Below are 21,777 nucleotides of genomic sequence, written 5' to 3'. Positions count from 1 at the left end.
TCCCATATAAACCTATCTCCCCATTTTGCTCTTGAGCCCCTACAAGGCGCAATTCTTATCCGAATGAACTGATATATTACACAATGACTTCTACAATGTTCACTATTCAATTCATTTATGGTCCGAATCAGACTATAACTTGATATAGCTCCAATAGCATAACAGTTCTTATTCAATATTCATTGTTTGTCTAAAAAGAGATACCGCGCATAGAACTCGACAAATGCGATCCATGATGGAGGGTATATAAGATTCGGCCCGGCCGAACTTAGCACTTTCTTACTTGTTTATGTCTTCTAACAGCCATGGCAAGGTAGCTTCTTATCGGTCGATAGCTTTTAAAAATTATTCAAAGAACTCGTCACTTTCCTACGGGAAATGAGACAGGCCCCAAACCTGTCACTGGATAGGTCCTCTGGTGTTCTCGTCCTCTTACATGGAAAAAACCTATAATTTTTATAAGGGTTTATCGCTCGAGGTGACGAATTGCCACCATTCTAACACCATAGGCTAGGTCCAGGGACAGTTCGAAAAGGATGATTATACTTTGCAAGTATTTTTAAGGGACTTAACATTATTAAGCAAATGTTTTTAACAGACAAGCAATTCTTAACAATAATTAAGCGACTTTTTAAAAAATAATTATGAATCATAATTCATGACAATTGAAACATTTCAATCCCTGATATGTCCTGTGACAGGTAACTAATTCTCCAGTTTAGGACCGGTATACTTGGGACAATTGACTACAAATTTCCCGCAGGGTTGCGATCCATGGTGGAGGGTTAAAAAAATGGGGTCCGGCAGAATTTAACGCGTATGGCTTGTTTATTTTTTCCTTTTACAGCTGTAGTTTCGACGATCTACTTAAAACGATATCTCTGCTATTCTTACATAAAATCATTGTGAAACAAACACCTAAACATCTCTATCACAAATTAATATTTGCCCGATCTAGAAGGAGTAGAAAACATGTCCCTTTTAGAAGAAGGAGCCTGGTATCTGAATGATAGTTTTATACGAGTACCATACGTCTTTGGAATACTCTTCCTCACACCATACCTACCATAGGTCTTTTAAAATACTATTCCTCCAAAACATCAGCAATACGCCAAATTTTAAAAAAAGCTTTTAATTTTTCTACGAATTTAGGTTAGGTTAGGTTTAAGTGGCAGTCTGCTATCAGACTCACTTAGATGTTTTCGTCCATTGTGATGCCACAGGAACAGCAGAAGGAAGATGCCTTCTAGTTCGTACCGTTGAACCATCCATATCGCTTTAATAAACCCAACAACTTGCAAATGTTCATATCCGCTATATCAGACAGATTCTCAAAGAAATGAGAACCTAAAGTGGAACTCCTTCTGACTGCCAGAGCGCGACATACACAAACAGAAGGTGTTCTATAGTATCTTCTTCTTCTTCTTCGATGTCTTCACAGCTTCTGCAAAAGTCTTTGCTGGCAACATTCAGTCTGTCAGGATGTTTTCCGATTAGACAGTGACCTGTCATGACGGACACAATGACTAAGACGTCTGTTCTAGCCAGTGACAGCAAAGCAGTAGACCTCTTCAAGCCTAGATTGGGCCACATAGTTTTGGAATGCTCACAGCCCTCTCTTTATGACTATCTATCATTCGTTGTCTTTCGGGCCTGGTCCTGAAACCTTAGCTTACTTGTCGCTAGAGGCATACCCACAGATTCCAGTTTCCCTGAAATGTGTAAGGTAGTTTCTAGTCTCGCAAGCTCGTCCGCTTTACAATTGCCTGGGATATCTCTGTAGACCGGCACCCAGAACAGGCGAAATTTGAAAAGTTCAGCCATCTTGTGGAGAGATCTGTGACAGTCGAAGGCGGTGTTTGTGTTCAGAAATACGTTCTCCAGGAATTTAATGGCTGTCTGAGAAGATATTTATGCCAATTGTCGTTATGATATTATATCATTGCCATTCCACCACTTCCTTAGTTGCAAGGATCTCTGCTTGATACACACTGCAGTGGTCGGGTAACATTTTAGATATGACCAGTTCTAGATCTTTAGAGTACACCCCAAAACCCACCAGGTCGTCTAGTTTGGAACCATCCGTGTAGAAGTCTATGTAACCTCTACTATCAATCGGTTCTATCAGGAATAGTGGCACAGTTTTAGTTATCAAAAATCGGCTCAGGGGTGGCTAGGTGTAATCCACACTACTTGGAATATCGGATATTGTGTCAAGGATAATACAGTGTCCGTAGCCGCCACATGATCAAAGAGAAAGCTCCCTTAGCCTCACGGCAGTGGTCGCAGCGATTTGTCTAGCCACAATGTCCAGAGGCATTAGATGAAGCATTAAATTCAGTGCATCAGATGGTGTGGTCCTCAGTGCGGCTGTAATGCACAAACAAGCCATTCTTTGGATCCGGTTGAGTATTGAATAGTAGGAGGACTTTTGAAGCGCCGTCCACCAGACCACAACACCATATTTTGTACTATATTGTTTTCTATGACAACAGATGTGGCAAGTATGGTCCGAATCCTTAATTGTTCTCCATAACACGCCCCTAAATCGGTTCATATCTGGTATATATACCCACCTAAGTCCCGATTTTTCTAAGCTGCGAAAACCGGACAATGACAAAGGAAATGCTTCAACGTCTCCTCATCTTTTATTTTATTTTATTTTATATAACTTTATTTTATTTTATTTTATTTTGTTTTGTTTTATTATTTTTTTTTTTTATTTTATTTTCCCCCTGACAACCCTTTCATAAATGAAGCAGTCTCAGCAAACAACAGACATTTTAGTATGCAATCAGTTGTTGTTATAACCACATTGCATGTTGAGGTTGCGATCCTCGTCAAGCTCCTGTATGTGAGCAAGCTCGTTCCAGTCCAAAGGACCGATCGCCGCGAGAAGAGAAGCCATTGGTTATTTAAAGGCGCCAATAACTCGCCCTGTCATATCGAGCATCATAGGCACTCAGTATTTGTGCAAGAGTCGGCGCCGCCCGACCTCTCATTGGGACTCTCCGTTCGATACCGCTCTTGTCCGCTACTGCCGTTGCAGCTACTCCGTATGGAGCATTCCACTTTCCGCAACCTGTGGACGCTCGAATCAGCGCACATCAGCTCGCATTGCGTCCGCTAGAGGATCGAGAAGTATATTCAAGAGATCGGTTTATGTGGGAGCTACAGGGTGGCTGATGAAAGCCGCTACCAAAAAAAAATGTAATAACTTTTTTTCTATTTAATAATAATAATTTAATAATTAATTTAATTAATTAATTAATTAATTTAATTAATAATAATTTAATAATAAATTTAATAATTTAATTTAACATGAATAAAAGAAAAATGTATTCCATACACCGAAAAAAAAATGTAGCAATATTCATCATTGTAGCAATATTCATCAGCCACCCTGTATATAAGGTTATGAACCGATTTGGGCCATATCTAGATAAGCGGATAAAAATTGCACCTTCTAGAGCCTCAAAAAGTCAAGATGGAAGATCGGTTTATATGGCAGCTATATCAAAACATGAACCGATATATCCCATTTACAATCCAACCGATCTACACTAATAGGAATTATTTGTGGAAAATTGCAAGTGCCTAGCCTTACTCCTTCGAAAGTGCGGGCTTTTGATAGACAAACAGACGGACTGCTTAATGGACTAAGAATGTTAAGACGAACAAGAATTTATATACTTTGTTGGGTCTCAGGGAGGCCACCGCAGGGCAGGGCATGTCCGCCAATGACGCTGAACGCCTGGGTTCGAATCCTGGTGAGAAATTTTCAGCGGTGGTTTTTTCCTCCCCACATTTCTGAGGTACTAACTAAATTTCCCGTCAACATTCCATTAAAGAACGGGAGACACTTATCTCATAGCAATTGGTGCAGTCCGATTAAAATTTTGAAGCTCAATTATAAAGGGCCTCCTTTTTTATGCTGAATCCGAACGAAACGCCGCATAGCGACAGCACTTAGTAGAGAAGTTTTAACATGGCAGGATACCTCATAAATGTTGTAGTAAGGGGGATAACCACCGCTGAATATTTTTGTGATGTTCACGCCGGGGTTTGAACCCAGTCGTTCGGCGTTATAGGCGGACATGCTAACCTCTGCGCCACGGTGGCCTCTGTGAGACCCAAGAAAGTATATAAATTCTTGATAGTCTTGAAATTTGTGAGGTCCAACACAATATTAAAATTTCTCTCCTAAAAAGGAGGCGCCTTATTATTGAGCTTAAACTTGAATCGGACTGCACTCATTGATATGCGATAAGTTTGCCCCCGTTCCTTTTTGGAATGTTCATGGGCGAAATTTGCAAATTAGTTGAGTTTCAGATCAATATTTCGTTGCGTTACATTTCCTTTGGTGTAGTGTAATATATTGGTAAATATGTTGAGCTGAAACTGAGCAACAAAGTTTTTTTTTGAAACTTTCGACTTCCTTGTCTGATATGTTCAAGACAGGTCCTTAAATTGATATTGCTTTATACAGACCAATAATGATCTTTGTGTAAAATGTTTAAGGGAGAAAACTTAGCTCTTTAGCACATACCTGCAATTTAACCAATTCCGGATGATCGGTGGCCAATTTGGCTAATTCTTGATAGCTGGCTTTTGCCATGGCCACAATCCATTCCTTGGCTTTGGGATGAGCCAGAGTCACTTCGGGTAACTCCTTTTCCTCAATGAGCTGCTGAAATGCGAGAAAAAAAACAACAACAAAGAAATGAAAAACAAAGCCAAGCAAATTAGACAAGGGAATTATAAATGGAACCTTTTTAATGGGACACAAATCATAAGCCAAACCAAATATCCCCATAAAAAAATCCCTAGGGCATATGGACAAGGACATACAACACACACCCAAAAACATGCATACAAGCTTTCTGCAGAACAATTATACCAAAAAAAAAAAGTTATTAGCTCAAAACATTAATAGGATACCCTAATTGGGATTTCCTTCCTGCCTTCCTTTCAAAATTTGCTTACGACCTCCCTTATTAAAAGATTCAAATTTATTAGGCCTCTAAAGGTAGCCAAAAAGATACAAAACGAAAATTACAACACATTTTACCCAGCAATGGCATATAAAGTCATTAAATACATACCAACATATGTGAATATACGTATGCATGTATTTGTAGCATACATATTTATAACATTTATGTATGTAAAGCATGGTTATGATATATTTGGAAAATCTCGCCAAGAACGAAGTGTAAAAAAAACTAATGAACTCCGTTAAAAAGCAACCCTTACAAAGTGAAAAAGATTTTCCATGTTTTTCCCCTTAACACACAACAATGTACCTTCCCAAAAGAGTGTGTGTATGAGAGTGAGCATACTTAGGAAACTCTTGGGTGGCGGTGTACCACGAGATTCTTTCATAAAAAACAGACATTCATAGAAAGCACTGTGAATTCGAAATACAAAATCTAATGGAATAACAAGGGAAAGTAAAATCAAGTCAAATCGATAAATCGGTTTTATGGGGAACTATGCCAGGTTAAGGCACTATTTTTAAACCATATAAGCTAAATCGAATTCAGAATTGCGGCAGCCAGGTTCTCAAGATGGCAAAACGAAAGATGGGTTCATATGGGAGAAATATCTGATTATTCGACTATACGGACCATGACTAGGTTGGGATGTAGGTAAAACATAGAAACATATGTTGCACGACTAAATGATCTTTTCACAAATCTAACATTTTGGTACGAAAATTGGTACTATTTGGTACTTTACTAGATGGAGCTTTAGGTCCGAAATTCGGGATGTAAGTACAACTAGAAATAAATGATGGCTGACCAAATGATCCCTCCAAAATTCGTACATTTTGGTACCAAAATTGGTACCATTTTGGACTTTCTGTTCAGATGGATCTTGAGGTCTGAAATTTGGCATTTGGGTACAACTAAGAAATAAATAATGGATGGTTAAATGATCTATTCATCATTCGCACATTTTGGTACTAAAATTGGTACCATTTGGTACTTTCTTTGTAAATGAAGCTAGAGGTCTGAAATTTAGCATGTAGGTACAACTAACAAATATATGATAGGTGACTAAATGATCTGTTAAAAATTCAAACATTTAGGTACCTAAACTGATACTTTTTGGTATTTTCTTTGCAGACGGAGCTAGATGTCTAAAATTTGGTATGTAGGTAGAAGAAGGAAAAATATAATGGGTGACTAAATGATCCATTCAAAATTCGTTCATTTTACTAAAATATACACAATGGTACTTTCTTTACAAATTGAGCTAAAGCGCTCACAGTCGCGATTCATTTATACCTTGACAATATATATTGGACGACCTAATGATTTCTCCGATTTAGTGCTATTCTTGCTACTATTTGGTACTTTCTTTATAGAAGGGGACCGATTTCTGAAAATGTTTACGCAATTATTACAAAACTTCATAATCTTATAAACTGAAAGCCTACATAGGCTTTTGGAAGTCCTACGCTAAAAAGGGGATATCAAAAACGAGGGTAGCCAAGCGGTCCACCGGGATGTTAGTATCTATATACATATATGAAAGAGTTGAGTGACTGACTGATCATTGCCCAGCCCAAACGGACCTTGGTACGTCCGTAATAAAGACATCCATAAATATCTTCAGGTGAAAACGGTAGCCGAAGAAAAAAAAAACACGTTGCAAATAACATGACTCGCGATTGAGAGCTCATGCTAATCCAGAATCCGTAAACCACAATAATTCCGCAGGCGTACGTCGAAGACTGAACTGGAAGAAGCCGTTTGATCTTCCAATATTTTAAATTTTGTTCATAAATATTAAACAAAATATTTATTTATAACTATGTAGGTCTGGAAAAACTAGATTGATAGTCGTAGAGAACTAGAAGCAGTCAATAAATAACACAAAAAAATATCAATTAGTGAAGTCCGATTAAAGTTTTTAAGCTCAAAGATAAGGGACCTTCTTTTTTTATGCCGAATCCGAACGGCGTGCCGCTAAGCGAAACCACTTAGTAAAAAACTTTTAGCATGGCAGGATACCTCATAAATGTTGTAGTAAGGGGGATAACTATCGTTGAAAAATTCTGTGATGTTCACGCCGGACTGCACTCATTATTATGCGAGAAGTTTGCCCCCGTTCTTTATTGGAATGTTCATGGGCAAAATTTGCAAATTTGTTGGGTTTCCGATCAATATTTCGTTGCGTTACACACGGAATGATGAAGGGTATAAAAATAAATATATTGAGCTGAAACTAAGCACAGAAGGTGCATTTGTAAGCCGATTTCCACAAAATATGAAGCAGTGATTTTTTTTAGACTGCCCAGCGCAAACGGAAAGGGCTAGAATTATGTTCTTGGGATCAAATTGAAGAGTCTCGAAAAATGAAGGTTAAGTACAACAAATTTTTGAACGTCGTACCGAAAGAGGGAGAAATAGTACGTTCAGTACTACTTAGTACTTTCTTTGTAAATTACTCTAGAGCTCTGAATTTTGGAACTTAGGTACACTATGGCAACCTTATTGTGTGACTATAAGAGTTTTTGGAAATTTGTACATTTAAGCACTAAAAAAAGTACAAAAAAGGTACAAAAAAGGGGTAAACTTTGTACAAGGTGGATGGATAGAGCTAGAATTTTGAAATTTGTCTTAAAAGATATCTGGTGCAAAAGGATGAGGGTGAAAAGAAAAAATGGAATAATAGTACTGGTGCCGGGAGAAAACGTACGCGTAGTGCCACAATTGGTACCATTTGGTTCTTGCTTCACAGATGCAGCTAGAGGTCTGAAATTTGGCATGTATGTACAACTTGGAAATATATGATGGGTGACTAAATGATTTATTAAAAATGTGTACAATAGTGTGCAATAAAGTACGAAATCTTACATTTAGGTACTAAAATACACAAAATGCTACTTTCTTTATGAATTGAGCTAAAGCGCTCAGAATTCATAATCTTTTAAACTGAGTGGCTATTTAGGTTTTTTGAAGCCCTACACTAAAAAGGTGTATCAAAAACGTTAGCGTAGCGCATCAACGCGATGCGTGTCTTATGAATTTGGCCCCTCTCCCTTACCCTAATTTTCGGAAACGCCAAAATTTTGGAGATGGGTGGTGCGATTAAAGCGAAATTTTGTGTGCTCTCTTACAGTAATCTAAAAACAAAATTTTGGTATCACAATTTCGGATGGGGTACAAAGGGGGTCCGCCCCACCCTAAAACCCACCAAACATATACATATATAGACACGACTGTCATGTCTATATACATATATAGACACGACAGTCACGACAATATGGAACTCAAATGAAAGGTATTTAAGATTGTAAAATGTATCTGATATCCGATTGTGCTAGGAAGTGGTTGGGGGACTACCACAACCCCCAAAACACCCCTTAATCGAATAAATTTACCGACCATGGCAATACGGGGCTTAAATTAAAGGTACTTGGGAGTAGAGCACCAAATTAATAACCATTTTGGAACCAAGTTTCTGGGGGTCCACCCCCAGAACAACCCCCAAATAAGACCAAAACCCATGACAATTTGGGGCTCAAAGAGAGAGTGGAGCTCGATGTTGATAGTTTTGGGACCACCACCACGACGGATATATTTGCTGACTTTTGCAATAAGGGGCTCAAATGAAAGGTATTTGAGAAACGAATTTGACATCCAAACGAACGAAAACGATTTTGACATCCAATTTTGCGGTTAATTTTTGCGTTAATATTTACCAACCATGGCAATGTGGGGTTCAAATGAAAGGTATTGGGGAGTATATATATATATATATATATACTCCCCAATACCTATATATGGGGATATATATATATATATATATATATATATATATATATATATATATATATATATATATATATATATATATATATATATATATATATATATATATATATATTTATATATATATATATATATATATATATATATATATATATATATATATATATGTTTATACATACATATATATATATATATATATATATATATATATATATATATATATATATATATATATATATATATATATACACATATATATATATATATATATATATATATATATATATATATATATATATATACATATATATATATATATATATATATATATATATATATATATATATATATATATATATATATATATATATATATATATATATATATATATATATATATATATATATAGAAAGAGGCCTTAATTTCCATGCGATTTGGCTTCAACTTAGCACAAGCAATTATGGTATGATTTTCAAAATCATTGCCAAAAATGGGCCGGATCGGTCTATGAACTGGTATAGCCTCCATACGAACCGATTACCGAATTTGATTTCAGGAGCCCCTAAAATCCTGTTTTCATCCAATTTGGCTGAAACTTGGCACACGAACTTCTGTTATGACTTCCAACATCATTGCTAACTGGTATACTCCCCATATAAACCGATTCCTGGATTTGACTTCTTAAGCTATAGAATAATTGCCATTTTGTTCGATAACCTTTTGCCATCTTCCTGGCAAATTTAGTATTCCACGCTCATAGAACTTCTGGCCTTTATCTGCAAAAAACTGAACCAAGTGCGATTTTATAGCCTCATCATTGCCGAAAGTTTTACCACTTAAGGAGTTCTGCAAAGATCGAAATAAATGGTAGTCTGATGGTGCAAGGTCAGGGCTATATGGTGGATGCATTAAAAGTTCCCAGCCAAGCTCACTCAGTTTTTGACGAGTGACCAAAGATGTGTGCGGTCTAGCATTGTCCTGGTGGAATATGACACCTTTACGATTGACCAATTCTGGTCGCTTCTCCTTGATGGCTTTATTCAAATTGTCCAATTATTGACAGTAAACATCCGAATTAATCGTTTAGTTCCTTGGAAGCAGCTCAAAATATACCACACCCTTCCAATCCCACCAAACAGACAGCATAACCTTCTTTTGGTAGATGTCAGCCTTTGAAGTGGTTTGAACTGGTTCACCATGCTTGGACCATGAACCTTTTTCAACTAACGTTGTTGTAAACAATCCATTTTTCATCTCCAGTTATGATTCGTTTTAAAAACGGATCGAATTCATTAAGGTGCATATCACAAGCGTTGATTCGGTTTGTTAAATAAATTTCTTTCAATACATGTGGTACCCATATTAAAATTGACGCCAAACAAACAAATGTAAACAAAATTTCGCGCACTTTTTTCTAAAGCAAGCTAAAAGTAACAGCTGATAACTGACAGAAGAAAGAATGCAATTACAAAGTCACAAGTTGTTGAAAAAATTTGTCAACGCCGACTATATTACTACTATATTACCGACAATTACTTTTGGGCAACCCAATACTAATATCGCCCCCTTAAATACCCTCTTAAAATTCCCCATATGTCTACTTGAAATTAATTTCCGAAGTGATTGTTGAAAAATAATTCAAATACGAACTGAGTTAATAAAGGGTGATTTTTTAGCTATTATCTGTTTGGCAATACTGGTTTAAACAGCTCACACACGCTTCGTGTCTTATTTCACTGTCAAATATCTTCAGTTTGGTCTATAATTTAACCATGTATCGTCTTACAAACGAACAACGCTTGTAAATGATTAAATTTTGCGTACTCTATTAAGAAGGTTCATCGCGCGCTTCTTCCATTTTTCGACGAAGCTCATTTTTGACTTAATGGGTACGAAATAAGCAGAATTGTCGATTATGGAGTGAAGATCGGCCAGAAGCATTGCAAGAGCTACTGCACAATTTGGTGTGGTTTATGGGCTGGTGGCATCATTGAACCGTACTTCTTCCAAGATGATGCGAACCGTAGCGTAACTGTGAATAGTGAGCGCTATCTTGAGATGATATCCAACTTTTTTTTTGCGCAAAATGCAAGAGCTTGACTTGCATGACATGTGGTTTCAACAAGACGGTATTAATAGGCGATTACGGCGAACGTTTTATTTTACGTTTGGGACCGATCAACTGGCCGCCTATTTTTTGTGGGGCTATGTTATAGCTCATGTCTATGCAGACAAGACCACTTCAATTAACGAATTGGAAGACAACATTGAAGCATTCATTCGTGAGATACCGGCCAAAATGTTGGAATGAATATGCCAAAATTGTATTAAGCAGATGGACCATTTGAGGCGCAGTCACGGTCAACATTTGCATGAAATAATCTTGAAACATTAAATTATATGGACGGTACTATCGATTCAAATAAAAGCAATTTTTTAGTGAAATCCATGGTGGTGGTCATCCAAGATTCGACCCAGCCGAACTTAACACGTCTTTACTTGTTTTCTATATTGTCATACAAGTTAATTCAGTTTTTACGAATCCACTGTGTTCTCGCTCCACTCGATAATGTTTGCAATTCTTCTGCTAATGAAAATATATTCCAAGAAGAGGAAGTACTATGGCATATCTTTTGGGTGAATTCTTCTGCTTTTCTGAGGAATCTCCATGTAATCTCATGTTCAGCGCGAGTTTTTACTTTAGGTTTTGTTTTTGTCTTTTTTTTATAATTTTTCCACCGAACATGTGTGCTTTGTTATTTATGATAAAAATTACATTCTTCTTATTAGCGTTTTTCATGTGTTTTGTTTCTACTTTTGTTTTTTTTTTTTTTGGCAACTAATTATACTCTCTTCTAAAGGGGGTAGGTTGGTTGGTTGTTGCGTTAAGGCACAGACATTAAGGAGTATAACTGCCTGGTATTCTTGTTGTTGCTAGATACACGTGCGCATTATGGTTTTATGAGCCATACTTGAACAACACCTTTTCGCGGACGTACCACTGTGTGAACTTGTTTTTATGAACAATTAGTTGGCTAATAAATAACATTAATAGCCCAGGCCCATGGAGTGTGTGGACGACGGAAACAAGGTTGCTACTTTCAAACAATAGTTAAGATATCACACGTGCTGTTGTGTCTTTATATCAATGGTGCAGCTCCGGTTCCGCAAGTTAGCCTTTCAAGTGTTTGCCTTAAACAATGCACGGCAGCAGCACTATTGAGCGGAAGTAGAAATTTTTGCCATAATTTTAGGTTATTGGTAAATGTTAAAATATCGAAACTTAATAGGAGTAGAAGATTGAGTAGCCTATGGGAAATTTGCAGCACGTGAGTAATAGCTGTTTTCAAAATGTTTGTTTTTGTTTTTTGAGTAAAAATTACCCACTTGACTATTGCCCACTTATAAAGAAGGATGGTAATCATGAAACTCTCGAAAAACATGTTAAGCTGAATGTTTCTAAAGGGTCGCCTTCTCTTACCCATAAAATGTGAAGAACTTCAAATTGCCAAATGAAAATCGTGGGAAAATGCCAATCCAAATTTATAAATAACTGTGTAAACAGAAGATGGTATTTAGGGTACCCATGGTGGCAAGGTGAGAGAACGTTCGCGTTTACTGAAAGAATAAAATGCCTGGGCGGAGAAAACATTGAATTTCAAATCAAACATTTCGGAAAGGGTCAAAAAGGCAAATCTACCCTAAATTAACGCAAAATGGATAATGACACTCGTTGGGGGACTAAAATGTGTGTGTTACACCACTAATGGTACATGGTACTCGGTACTTCAAAAATTCAAAAAATCCATCAATCTAACCTTCAATTAACAGAATAACTCACTCATAGTTTTCGTCGTAACAGGCCACGGTTGGCAAGAAAACATGCTGAAATAACCATTTTTACTGTATCCCTCAAAAGGTCGATCAAGGTTAACCAAAGGCAATTTGCATGCTTGACCGCTATTGGCAAGCGGAAGAAGTTCCAACTTAGTTTTTCATTTCTTTGCAAGGTTTTAGTCTCTTTTGAGCGATCAGTAAGTAAGGCAGCTACTTTAAAGTAGCCGTTGAGTGGAGCGGACGTGATTTCATTGCGCTGCTCAAAGAAAAATATCCGTATCTCGGAAGAGGTACTACCCAAATACGAAGAATTTTAAAACCTTTTTAGCTTGTTGTTCTCCCCCCTATAGGTGTGCATGCCTTGGTATCTGTAGTCGAGACTGACGCTTCAAGCCCACAACTAGTCTTCAGACTTACAAATGAGGAAGAGACGGATAAACCAGAGGGATGCACAGTTCGTCCTCAGCCTTTAAGTAAAGGTGGTGTTTCCGACTCGGATTCAGACAGCGACCGTGTCAATGAAACAGTCATCGCAGCCGAATCGAGAGATGAGGACAGTGGGATGATGGCAAAAGAGAGCGATGGCTTTGCAAAGCTCACAAGGAGACCGAGAAAGCGATCAAGGGCACGACCAGCAGCGCAATCGGGCGAAACTGCAGGATGCTGGAAGGAACAGAACTGAATTCCAGGCACTTCAACGAGAATCAGATCTCCCGAAGAGCATAACACTGCTAAAATGCTGAAGAAGAAAAAGAGCTCCCCGCTTTCAAGTACTCTGGGAAAACCAATCCAGCCATACCGCAATGGATACTCCAGACAGTATCCTGTGGAAGGACTCAAGACACGGCCCTTGTCTTCATGGCCGGTGACTTTATGGAGGACTTTGACTTCCAAAAGGATGCCATCGCGGTAAGGGAAGATGGTCGCTGAGAAAGGTTAGGAGCCGCCCTCTTAAACAGAGCGGCAAGGAAGCTGAGTTGACTTATGCGGTCATTAATATCGGCAGTGCATCCGGTAGGATTCCGCCAGTTCATCGATCCCAAGTGGAGGATCTGGTTAATGATCGGATTTTTTAACATGTGTGGAACCCTGTAGAGGGTCCACCCATACAAATGATGACGAATATAGAGGGGCATCTTTACGCTGCGTTTTGCGCAGGCGGAATGTATTGATACCGTCAAACAGCTCGTCGAAGGTATCCACGCTACCTGGGAGGGCGCATAGTTCGACCAGGTGAAAAGATGGACATTCCCCAGCTCACAAAGGTGACTGTCTTCATCAAGGGATCGGGCAGTAAATTTTGCGACGGAACGCATGTTGGGATTCTTGGGGAAGCAAAACCAAGATTTGGTCGCAACGAAGTGGGAGGTGTTCCACAGGGAGGAGAAGGAGGAAGGAACTCTCCTTGTGGTTGGCATTAATCACGTCTCCGTGACAAGTTGGCTAACACTAACAGCAAGGCTGTCTTTTTCAAAATTGGGAAGACTAGGACAGGCAGAAATCCTCATATTAAGACATCAGGCCGTGCAGTGACAGGTGACTCAATACCCCCCCAACAAACAGGGGGTTGACGACGAGACAATCACGGCATACCTCAATATTGGAAAACTTAGGATAAGCAAAGATCCTAATACTAAACTATCAGGCAGTGCAGTGGCGAGAAACCTAACAAAGCCTAACAAACAGGGACCCAACGACGGACCCATTACCTGTCACAGTGCAGTGACAGGAATGTCAATGCAGTCCAAAGAACAGGGAGCAGACGATGAGAACATTACCCACTCCTAAGAAGTCCATCTAATGGAGAACCAATTATTGAGGTAATCCAGATAAACCTCCACCGGAGCGAGACTGCTTTGACGGAGAAAATGAAGTCAAGGGCACTCATATTGCCTTAATTCAGGAGCCATGGACGACCCGGAACAATGTTTCTGGACTGAACTATATTAACTATCAATTATTCTATGCTAACACTGGTACTCGTCCGAGGATCAGCGTTATTTGTCATAAAAATGTGCCTCCTGGAAGCTTTTCTGCCAACAGGTCGATAGCGTTAATGACGTCGCCAAGTTAAAAAATTTCTCTCAGGGGCTCATGGAGACACCGGAATCTTGGAATAATGATGTTACTTATAAGCCTTACATTCTTTCTACTCAAAACCATGGAACGTATTATGGACACCATGATGAAGAGTAGGACATCCAGCCAACAACTCAAATACAAACAGTATGCCTATATTAAGGGAAGGTCGGTGGTCGGTGGAGGCTACCCTGCACGAGGTTGTGCATAAAATAGAAGAATCCTTCCATGTCAAAATGTACAGACTGGCGGTATGCATTGACATCGAGGAGGCCTTTTATAAAGTGGTGACTGGCACACTCATCTAATCCTTAGATCAGTACCGGGTGGACCAGGTCCTTAGAGACTGGATAAACTATATGCTAAGGAACAGGGGGATAAATTGTGTGTCCCATGGCATAAATATAAGGGAGAATGTGGCACAGGGCACGCCACGGGGGGGGCATTTTATCGCCACTCCTATGGGTGACCACCATAAATGACCCATTATGGATGCTGACAGAGAAGGGATTTGAACCCGTCTGCTACGCAGACGATGTTTTAATACTTCTAAGGGGTAAGGATCCGAACGAGCTATGCAGAAGGGACGAAAGGGTCTTACATATGGCATATGACTGGGATAGACCCAGAGGCGTCAATGTTAACCTAGAGAAGACTCAAATTACGAGGCGAAGGTGGGCCAATTTGATGCACCACGTTCCTCAACAAAATGATTTCGATATCTGACAAAGTCAAATACTTAGGAGTGATCTTGGATAGGAAACTTATTTGGAAGTGTCACATTCAGGAGCGTACTGAGAAGGCCCACAGATGTTGGGCACTATGTAGATGGGCCGTAGGATCGAAATGGGGCCTGAATTCGAGGATAGTCCACTGGCTCTGCAGGAGCGTGATTAGACCGAAACTTACTAACGTCTCAGTTGTGCGGTAGACTGCTAGGAGAAAGAGTGCAACATAAGGACAATGCAACAGGTTCAGAGAACATGTTGTCTTGGCATAGGCGGAGCGATAAGGACGACGATCTAGATATCCGAACCATTGACATACAGATTATGTGTGAGGCAACCACTACGGCTATGAGACTAAAGGCGATGGGAGAAAGGATTGAGGATGGGAGCAGCTCATTCCATCTTGGTATAATCGAGGCAACGATAGAAAACCTGGAAGGAAGAGAAGAGGTTTCCGATCGAATGCCTGAGATGAACCTAGAGGCCGAGTGCGAGGCACTGCTGCCAGCGGCACAGTCTTGGATTGACGGAACAATAGAATTGCCGTCTGGAAGTTCCAGTTACACAGATGAATCAAAGCTAGGGGAAAGAGTGGGCCTGCAGGCAGAGATACGGGCGATCACGGAATGCCTGAGATGGTGTGGTGCCAACGTGAGGACGTCGAGTGTGAACATCTTTACCGACAGTAAAATTGCCATAAGGGCAATAACAACCAGGACGGTAACGTCACGAACAGACTTGCAGTGTAAGAAGTAGATTCTCTGAGGATGGTAAAATTCGCATTGTTTGGGTGCCGGGCCATAACAGAGTAAGGAGGGCAGACGATTTGGCAGTAAAGGCCAGAGGACTGCCGTCAATAAACTTGGTTAACCTTTCGGGTCGACGCAGTCCGAGTTAAGGACGTACGCGACGAATGCGCATGCAACCCTGTGGAACAGCGAAACGGTCGGTAGGACGGCGAAAATCCTATGGGGGATGCAGATCGTGAGAAGACGAGGCTATTACTGAAAGAAAGTAAGAAGGAGGTCAGTTATAGCTATTGGCATCATGACGGGACACACAGGATTACGTGCCCACTTATCTAAAATCGGTGCGGCAAGTGATAGAATATGTTGAGCATGCGGGGAAATGATGAGACGTTGGGGCATTTCCTTTGTCATTGCCCGACTTGTGCGTCTAACAGATACCGGCATTAAGGTGGGGACACTTAAGCAGACATGAACAAACTTGGAGGAGCACGGAATTCCTAACTTAAATCTTCTTTTTTGAGTTTACTTTTTTATCTAGAGCGCACAACAAGCGGATTACTGGCTTAGGTGTATGTCCATAGTGGCATGGGGCGGATCAATATCTGCTCCCTATTTTCAACTTTACTTACGGACACTGTGTTATCCTTGATACAATATCCGATGTTCCAGGTAGTTTGGGTTACACCCTACCTGAGCCGCTTTTTGATAAAAATTACTGTACCACTATTTTCTTATAGAACCGATTGGAACTTCGATAACCCTGGTAATAGAAGTTACATGGTTCCAAACTAGACGACCAGGTGGGCTTTGGGATATAGTCTAATGATCTAGAACTGGTCAAATCGAAAAGGTTACCCGACCGTTGCAGTGTGTATCAAGCGAAAATTCTTGCAATTAAGCAAGTTGTGGAATGGCTAAGATATAGTGTAATTAGACGATTGCCATAAATATCTTCTCAGACAACCATTTCAGGGAAACTGGAATCTGTGGGTATGACTCTAGGGACATGTAAGCTAAGTTTTCAGGACCAGGCCCGAAGGACAACGAATGATAGATGGTTACAAAGAGGGGACTGTGAGCATTCCAAAACTATGCGGCCTAATCTAGGCTTGAAGAGGTCTACCGCTTTGCTTTCACTGGCTGGAACAGACGTCTCAGTCATTGCGTCCGTCATGACAGGTCACTGTTTAATCGAAAAACATGCTGACAGACAGAAGGTTGCCAGCAACGACTTTTGTAGAAGCTGTGAGGACATCGAAGAAGAAGATACTATAGAACACCTTCTGTGTGTCCCGCACTAGCAATTAGAAGAAGTTACACTTTTGGTTCCCATTTCTTTGAGAATCTGTCTGATTTAGCGGATGTGAACATTCGCAAGTTGTTGGGTTTATTAAAGCGATCTGGATGGTTCAACGGTATGAACTAAAAGGCATCTTCCTTCTGCTGTTCCTGTGGTATCACAATGGACGAAAATGTCTAAGTGAGTCTGATGGCAGACTGCCACTTATACCTAACCTAACCTAAACTACCACTATACCATAAACTGTAAATTTGTCCATGAGCATTCCAGTAAGGAACAGGGGCAAACTTCTCACATATCAATGAGTGCTGACCGATTCAAGTTTTAAGCTCAATGATAAGCGGCCTCCCGTCTATAGCCGAGTCCGGATGGCGTGCCGCAGTGCGACACCTCTTTGTGGAGAAGTTTTTACATGGCTGGTATACCAAATGGTACAGTACCCCCCAAATGTCGCCAGCACTAGGAGGGGATAATCACCGGTAAAAATTTTCGCGATATTCTCGGCAGGGTTGATATTCGAACCCAGGCGTTCAGCGTCATTGGCGGACATGCTAACCTCTACGGTACGGTGGCCTCCTATACCCTTACCTATCCTATATCAAAAAGAATTAAAATTTGGAGCGTATAGCTTTCAGTATACGCTCCAATCTGTGAGAGCTTAAAGGAAACCTATATTCAAAAACCACTTTCTAGTATAACTGCAAAAGACATTAGCCCTTATTAAAATTTAGCTATTCCCCTTTCCCTTTTTATATTTCTATTGAGAACATGTATCCCTCCCACAACCAAACGCCATAATTTTCAATGTTCACACATTCTCTCCCGTGTGTCATCATAATGTCGCCAAAAACTACAAACAAACTTCATAACTCATATTGACTTCCTTTCCCATCCCTCTGTCCATTTCTCCAACTCCTTGCGGTCAACTACTTCCTCCAGATCAACAGCATGTCGCTTAGAATGTGTATTCCCCAACCACTTGTAATGACAAGCAATTCAAAGACTTTTCTCTTGTTGTGGAGCGAGGGTGAGCAGCCAATGGCGATGGCAATGGAGGGGAAAAATAGTCCTTTTATGTTCGTTTTTTGGGGTTTTGTTTATTTTATGTTTAACAACCACAAAGGAGCCAATTAGAAATGTAACAGGCAAAAGCACACGAATGACCTCTTTTAAAACTTGCTTTACTTTTGGGGGTGGAAAAGTGGAAAGAAATGTAGATAACATGACGAAAAGTTATGGAAAAAGGCCTTCACTTTGACATTTGACGCAAGGCAAAATGTTAAAGTAGCCCCAATACCAAGTGTGTCCCATGGCGCTTAAGGGCCATACAGCAAAGTCATCCTTAAGCCATAAGGCTAACAATTGTGAACCGTACAAAAAGCAACAACAATAAGAAAAAATTGTGTACAAATTTTAGATGTATTCATTTGTATATGAATGTATTTGAGTTGTAAAGATTTAAATATTGTCATTGAAATTTGCATTTATTTCGGCCGTAGCTTTTAAACTAAAACAAAGAACTTGCTTGCTTAAACACCCTCTTTTTAAAGGTAGCAACCAAAACATCAAATTTAGACATCATAACAGAATTTAACATCCAAAATTTTAGTCAAAATAGAATAAGATATGATTTACATTCGTGATTAACCACGAACAATTACTGGCCGTATTTGTCAAGTCTGCAGTCGTGTTAAACATCTCTTCATAGGGGAGTGTCCTTAAACTGGCTGATAGATGATGGTCACTATGCCATGCATAAGAGACTATAATCTCGAAATGGGGTACTCAATCCCAAGATGATCCACTGGCTCTAAGAAAGAGTGAAAACCCCCTTCTGCCGTAAGCATCGGTAGTATGGTGGATCTCAATGAAGACGAAGTATGACATAACAGGTAAAAGCGTTCGGCCGGGCCGTATCTTGTGAACCCACCACCACGGATTCTGCTAAGAATTTATACAAAATAAATTTAGTTGAAAGGCTTAAATTTATTCTACATACCAAACTTCTGCCAAACCATCAAAAATTAACGCTTCTACGAACCGAACAGGGATAATCGAGAGACCGGTTTACATGGGAGTTGTTGGAAGTCATAACAGAACATCACATGCAAAATTTCAGCCAAATCAGACAAAAATTGTGGCTTGCAAGAGCTCAAGAAGTCAAATCGGAAGATCAGTTTATATGGGAGCTATATTAGGTTATAGACCGTTTTGGACTATTCTTGGCACAGTTGTTGGAAGTCATAACGGAACATCACATTCAAATTTAAGCCAAATCGAAGTCAAAGAAGTCAAATCGGCAGAAGGCAGAATGGGAGCTATATCTAAATCTGAACCGATATGGACCGTTTACAATCCCCAACGACATACATCTATATTAAGTATCTTCGGCTAGCTCTGTCCGTTCCACCGCTATCGTGATTTCGACAGACGAACGAATGGAGAAACATGGCTAGATTGATTCAGAACGTCCAGACGATCGAGAATATATATAGACGAATATTTCGAGGTGTTACAAACGGAATGACTAGATTAGTATACTTCGGCTACAGGCGCACCGGGGAAAACTCTCACCGGGGAGCATATGATCCTGCCAGCCAATTAAGGACTCAACAGAACTCCAGAATGACAAGAGGACTAAATGCCTGGAGGGAATCCAGACACGGAAATATACTATAAAAACGCAAACGTTTGTCTTCAACTCCTCGTCATCAGATACCAGATGCAGAAGTCTGCATCACCATGTCACGTTGAAGACGTGACGTTGCACAGTGGGATAGAATCAAAAGAAACTAGTACAAAAAAATATGTCATTTGAGAACAGATAGAGACAACTCTTTGTAATCGTTAGAGCTGAGATCATATGCAAAATTTCAAGGCTCTAGGTGGTCTGGGCGCCTCTTGGACCTTAAGTTGGTCACCTCGGCACTTCGAAAAATTGATCGGGCTGCAAAATCATTTGTAGTCCGAATAGAGATAACATAACAATCCTTTGTCCAACTTTGTTGAACTATAAAATCAGAATTGAACATTTAGTTCTAACTTCCCATCTCTGTAGAACAAGTTGTGTAACTTGGCATTATTGTTGGCAATTTTAATATGTAATCCTCTCAATTCTCTTTCATCTACGACAGCCGATTAAACAACATCAAACTAAGGTGACAATAAAATTACTCGCCTCAAAACATTACTTGGTCGGTCTTCTTATTTTTCGCACCCCTGTCTAGGTCAAAGATAATCATTTCCTATACTGGTTGTTAGGATTTGTAGATTTCTACCCCTGGAAATCTGCGCGTCTTTGCACCGCTTTTGGTAAATGAAAGTGCCCTGTCGCATTATGCCAGGTAAGGTTTTATTTATATAGAATGTTTCCCGTCAACTTTCTTCGCTCTTTGAATTTTGCGGATAAGTGTCTTTGAAAACCAAAAAAAAATTCCGCCCGATTTTTTTTATAAAAATCACCAAAATAAAACCTTATCATGCCAGGTAAGGTTTTATTTATATAGAATGTTTCCCGTCAACTTTCTTCGCTCTTTGAATTTTGCGGATAAGTGTCTTTGAAAACCAAAAATAAATTCCGCCCGATTTTTTTTTATAAAAATCACCAAAATAACCCATTTGAGCAAAATTGGCATTTTTTAGTAAATTTGCTCTGGAGGCTACATATATTGTTAGGTGGAAACATTTTTGTGCATAGTTTTAGGGCACATATGGAGGACAAAAACCATAAACCCAAATTTGGGACAGTGAGTTGTGTTGGGCCCTTCGAAATCCTTTTGCAATTTGGCTTAGATCGGTCTTGATTTGGACATAGTGCCCAATAGACCGACCTCTCGATTTTAGGTTTTGGGCCCATAAAAGGCGCATTTATTGTCCGATATGGCCGAAATTTGGGACAGTGTCTTGAGTTAGGCCCTTCGACATCTTTCTGCAATTTGGCTCAGATTGGTTCAAATTTGAATATAACTGCCGTATAGAACGATCTCTCCATTTAAAGTCTTGGCCCCATAAAAAGCGCATATATTGTCCGATTTCGCCGAAATTTGGGACATTGATTTATGTTAGGCTATTCGACATCCGCGTCGTATATGGTTCAGATTGGTCTATATTTGAATAAAGCTACCAAAAAGACCAATATTTTGCTCTACAAAATTAAACAATGTGACTTGTACTCATTAGACCAATCAATGTCCGTGCCGAATTTGGTCCAAATCGGACCCTATTTCGATATAGCCGCTATGGCGGCATTAATTATGCATTTTTTTACCAGATTATAACGAAATCTGGTTTACATATAT

The 21,777-nt window shown here is 39.5% G+C and overlaps 1 protein-coding gene across 1 annotated transcript in view; it reads right to left on the bottom strand.

Annotated features, from left to right (window-relative positions):
• LOC106091120 (uncharacterized) overlaps positions 1-21,777 on the bottom strand; it is a gene marked incomplete in the record, with an annotated part of 385,355 nt that overhangs the window by 296,030 nt on the left and 67,548 nt on the right. The window contains 1 exon segment of the mRNA XM_059367987.1: positions 4,550-4,690. Coding sequence (XP_059223970.1) covers positions 4,550-4,690 — 141 coding nt within the window.

Source organism: Stomoxys calcitrans, chromosome 1, assembly GCF_963082655.1.
Source record: "Stomoxys calcitrans chromosome 1, idStoCalc2.1, whole genome shotgun sequence".
Taxonomy (NCBI): domain Eukaryota; kingdom Metazoa; phylum Arthropoda; class Insecta; order Diptera; family Muscidae; genus Stomoxys; species Stomoxys calcitrans.
The sequence above is the reverse complement of the archived record's forward strand: the minus strand, read 5'-3'. Positions and strand labels throughout refer to the sequence as shown.